Source organism: Myxine glutinosa, chromosome 5 (assembly GCF_964187855.1).
Source record: "Myxine glutinosa chromosome 5, kmMyxGlut1.1, whole genome shotgun sequence".
NCBI lineage: Eukaryota > Metazoa > Chordata > Myxini > Myxiniformes > Myxinidae > Myxine > Myxine glutinosa.
Window position 1 is genome coordinate 68,859,749 of NC_136265.1, and position 5,455 is coordinate 68,865,203.

The following is a 5,455-nucleotide window of genomic DNA, read 5'->3' on the forward strand; positions in this document are numbered from 1 at the left end:
TACCATCATTCATGTTATCACTATGGAAACAGCAGCTTGCATTGTCTACCATCATTCATGTTATCACCATGGAAACAGCAGCATTTATTATCGACCATCATTCATGTTATTACTATGGAAACAGCAGCATTTATTATCGACCATCATTCATGTTATTACTATGGAAACAGCAGCATTTATTACACTGGTCTGCGTCATTTCAGAGGTCTAGGTTTTCTCAACGGTTCTTATATGCTTTTTGCATGCTGAATTTAGAAATGTATCTCATTTCGCTCTATCAGGTCAAGTTTTTATGCTATCTCAATTTTAAGGAAAAAAAATAATCAAAATTTTTGTTTTTTTAATTAGCCTTTTTAAAATTCAAAATCAGACTTACATTGACAGAAAATGTACAAACTATATATAAAATGACGCACAAGTACCGTTAATGTGAAATTCAACATTAAAAAGACGAAGGAAAACAATTAATGCGGAATAAATGGCTTTCGCAAAGATTTTTGTCTGTGTGTCGCATCTGTAACATCTCTCTTGAGGCACCAACAGTTGTCTGCAAGCATGTTGACATCCCATCGGCCCTGGTACCTCTCTTCCATCACTCGAATATCCTGGTGAAACCGTTCTCCTTGCTCCTCGCTGACATCACCACAGTTTTCCGGAAAGTAGTCTAAATGCGAGCTGAGAAAATGCATCTTTATGGACATGCGTGCACCAAGAGCCTGGAAGCTCTGCAGGAGCCCTTCCACAACACATTCATACTCTGGACTTCGGTGATTGCCCAGAAAGTTCGTCACAATGGATTTGAATGAGAGCCAGGCATTCCTCTCATTGCTCTCCATACTTTCGTCGAATTTAGGATCTTTCATAAGCTCCCTGATCTGAGGGCCATCAAAAATGCCTGCTTTCAGTTTGGCCTCACTTACGCGAGGACATTTCTTGTTCAGGAAAGCGAAAGCTCGACCTTCTTTGTTCAGTGCTTTGACAAAATTCTTCATAAGTCCGAGCTTGATGTGCAGTGGCGGAAGTAGAATCTTCTGAGGATTCACAAGAGCGTGTGACACAACGTTGTGGGAACCTGGTTCCAGGCCAGATCTTTCTGGCCAGTTGCGTTGTACATAGTGCTGCTTGTCTGCTCGGCTGTCCCACAGACAGAGAAAGCAGGGGTATTTGGTGTAGCCGCCTTGTAGACCCAGCACCATGGACACAACCTATAAATAAAAATAAAGAACACACATATTTGTTTTAAAATTTGTTATTCCAGTTTATTAAAAATATATATTTTAATCCATGTTAAGAATATTTCAATAAATAAAGTAGAAAAATATATGTAACTAGGTTGACACCAACATACCTTTAGGTCTCTGCAAATCATCCAATTGTGATCTTTGTATTTCAAAGCAGTTAGCAAATGCTCCATGTTACTATAGTTCTCAGTCATCTGTACCGAGTGACCCACCGGAACAGACGCGATCTTGTTGCCATTGAAGAGTAGTACTGCTTTCAAGCTTCTACTTGAGGAGTCGATGAAGAGCAGCCATTCTGTAGGATCATACGCTAAACCCATAGCTGCAATGAGGCCGGTGATGTTGCTACAGTAAACCAGAGAAACTTCATCGTCCGAACTAAAATATTCTCGAAACTCTTCTTCACCGCTGCGGTACCAGGAGAATGTAGTTTCAGGAGCTAACAAACGATTTTCACAAAGTCATGACCCTAGCAACTGAGCAGATTCTTTGGACAAACACAAATCTCGTGTCAAATCGTTCAACTCCGCTTGGCTAAAGAGTTTGGGTTGACTTGTCTCGCCCGTAGGTTGATATGTACCAGATATGTCACCATCTTCCATTAATTCATCGGAATCGGACGCCGAATGTCTGCAATTTTCGGGCGGTGCTGGAATTGGAATTCCTGGTCCATGAGGCACTGGTTTAATGGCAGATGGAACGTCTGGATACTTTAAGTGTTGCTTGTTTTTTCGATTTATGCCTAAAATGAAAGAGATAGACATACCGTCAAGGGGGTGACATGATATATAAAGTTAAACAATTTAGAATGTTTGGAAATTTATTAAACATAAAGTTAAACTCAAACAAAATTGATAAACTCACCTTGTAGGTTTGTCATACAGAAATAACAGTCATTAGTATGATCTCTTCCCTCCCTCCACACCATTGGGATACCAAAAGGCAGACACTCAATCTTCTTGTGGCTCCAGCGCCGCAGACTCTCAACGCACGTTTTGCAGCATATGTGAGGGGCAAAGGCTTTGTCCTGGTCACCAAGTTTCATTCCAAAGTATGCGTGATAGCTTTTCCTTACAAAACGTGTGATGTTAGACTGCCGGTCTGGCATGGTCACTTTACCACAGATATAGCAGAACTTGTTTGGGTCATTCTTGCACTTTCAATTCATCGTGAATCACAGTAATGTTATAGTAAGGAGGACACTACGCAGGACGTACTGCCGCTCACGTGCACCTAAGTGGACAGGAGACACCAGACTGAGCCACGCAGCTGCTGGAGCGACTGAAGTTGGGTGTTGCCAGAAACAACGATTTATCTATATTTTTCTGAAATTGAAATGAAAGTAATTGAGAAAGCACTTTCTTCCACATTAAGTGTACTTGTGTGTCATTATATGTATAGTTTGTACATTTTCTGTCAATGTAAGACTGATTTTGAATTTTTTTAAATGCTAATTTAAAAAACAAAATTTTTGATTATTTTTTTCCTTAAAATTGAGATAGCATAAAAACTTGACCTGATTGAACGAAATTAGATACATTTCTGAATTCAGCATGCAAAAAACATATAGGAAACGTTGAGATACCCTTGACCTCTGAAAAAAATATTTCAAATGCAGCCCAGTGTTATCTACCATCATTCATGTTATTACTATGGAAACAGCAGCATTTATTATCTACCATCATTCATGTTATTACTATGGAAACAGCAGCATTTATTATCGACCATCATTCATGTTATCACCATGGAAACAGCAGCATTTATTATCGACCATCATTCATGTTATTACTATGGAAACAGCAGCTTGTACTATCTGCCATCATTCATGTTATCACTATGGAAACAGCAGCTTGCATTGTCTACCATCATTCATGTTATCACCATGGAAACAGCAGCATTTATTATCGACCATCATTCATGTTATTACTATGGAAACAGCAGCATTTATTATCGAGCATCATTCATGTTATTACTATGGAAACAGCAGCATTTATTATCTACCATCATTCATGTTATCACCATGGAAACAGCAGCATTTATTATCTACCATCATTCATGTTATTACTACCTCGGAGACATGCTGAATGGAGAAGGTGGATCAGACTCGGCAACGGTTGCTCGAGTGAGATGTACATGGAAGAAGTTTCGGGAATTGAGTGGCGTGCTGATGAGGAGGGGAGTGTCGTTGAAGCTGAAGGGAAAGGTGTATGCTGCAGGTGTGAGAAGTGTTATGATTTATGGGAGCGAGACATGGATAATGAACGTAGAGCAGCAACGAAGGTTGGAAAGGGTGGAAATGCGAATGGTTCGACGGATGTGCGGAGTATCGTTGAGAGAGAGGAAGACAAATGATGAATTGCGAAAGATGATGGGAATATTGCCTGTGATTGATGCTGTGAAGAGGAACAGGTTGAGATGGTTTGGTCATGTGTTGAGGAAGGATGAAAGTGACTGGTTGAGAAGAGTGATGGAAATGAATGTAGAAGGAAGTAGAGGACGGGGAAGACCGAGAAAGACTTGGCTAAAGATGGTGGAAGAAGAAATGCGGGCAAGGGGGTTAACAAGGAGAGATGCAGAAAATAGGGCAAAATGGAGACGATTGTCATGGGGACCGCAAGGCTAACCCCCGCTCTAGTAGGGAAAATGGCCTTAAAATGCATGTTGTATTCATGTTATTACTATGGAAACAGCAGCTTGTACAATCTACCATCATTCATGTTATCACTATGGAAACAGCAGCTGGTACTATCTACATTCTACCATCATTCATGTTATCACGATGGAAACAGCAGATTGTACTATCTACCATCATTCATGTGATCACGATGGAAACAGCAGCTTGTACTATCTACCATCATTCATGTTATCACCATGGAAACAGCAGCTTGTATTATCTACAATCATTCATGTTATCACCATGGAAACAGCAGCTTGTATTATCTACCATCATTCATGTTATCACCATGGAAACAGCAGCTTGTACTATCTGCCATCATTCATGTTATCACGATGGAAACAGCAGCTTGTACTATCTACCATCATTCATGTTATCACAATGGAAACAGCAGCCTGTACTATCTACCATAATTCATGTTATCACTATGGCAACAGCAGCTTGTACTATCTACCATCATTCATGTTATCACGATGGAAACAGCAGCTTGTACTATCTACCATCATTCATGTTATCACTATGGAAACAGCAGCTGGTACTATCTACCATCATTCATGTTATCACTATGGAAACAGCAGCTGGTACTATCTACCATCATTCATGTTATCACTATGGAAACAGCAGCTGGTACTATCTACCATCATTCATGTTATCACTATGGAAACAGCAGCTTGTATTATCTACCATCATTCATGTTATCACTATGGAAACAGCAGCTTGTACTATCTGCCATCATTCATGTTATCACTATGGAAACAGCAGCTTGCATTGTCTACCATCATTCATGTTATCACCATGGAAACAGCAGCATTTATTATCGACCATCATTCATGTTATTACTATGGAAACAGCAGCATTTATTATCGAGCATCATTCATGTTATTACTATGGAAACAGCAGCATTTATTATCTACCATCATTCATGTTATCACCATGGAAACAGCAGCATTTATTATCTACCATCATTCATGTTATTACTACCTCGGAGACATGCTGAATGGAGAAGGTGGATCAGACTCGGCAACGGTTGCTCGAGTGAGATGTACATGGAAGAAGTTTCGGGAATTGAGTGGCGTGCTGATGAGGAGGGGAGTGTCGTTGAAGCTGAAGGGAAAGGTGTATGCTGCAGGTGTGAGAAGTGTTATGATTTATGGGAGCGAGACATGGATAATGAACGTAGAGCAGCAACGAAGGTTGGAAAGGGTGGAAATGCGAATGGTTCGACGGATGTGCGGAGTATCGTTGAGAGAGAGGAAGACAAATGATGAATTGCGAAAGATGATGGGAATATTGCCTGTGATTGATGCTGTGAAGAGGAACAGGTTGAGATGGTTTGGTCATGTGTTGAGGAAGGATGAAAGTGACTGGTTGAGAAGAGTGATGGAAATGAATGTAGAAGGAAGTAGAGGACGGGGAAGACCGAGAAAGACTTGGCTAAAGATGGTGGAAGAAGAAATGCGGGCAAGGGGGTTAACAAGGAGAGATGCAGAAAATAGGGCAAAATGGAGACGATTGTCATGGGGACCGCAAGGCTAACCCC

The 5,455-nt window shown here is 40.6% G+C and overlaps 1 protein-coding gene across 1 annotated transcript; it reads right to left on the reverse strand.

Annotated features, from left to right (window-relative positions):
• Nucleotides 1-323: 323 nt before the first annotated feature.
• On the reverse strand, nucleotides 324-2,476 carry LOC144892297 (uncharacterized). Its single transcript, XM_078778153.1, has 3 exons — nucleotides 2,106-2,476; nucleotides 1,349-1,983; nucleotides 324-1,205 (listed from the first exon to the last, which is right to left on the reverse strand). Exons 2-3 carry the CDS (start codon nucleotides 1,559-1,561, stop codon nucleotides 465-467), a joined length of 954 nt encoding a protein of 317 aa, XP_078634279.1. The 5' UTR covers nucleotides 1,562-1,983; nucleotides 2,106-2,476; the 3' UTR covers nucleotides 324-464.
• Between the last annotated feature and the right edge of the window lie 2,979 nt (nucleotides 2,477-5,455).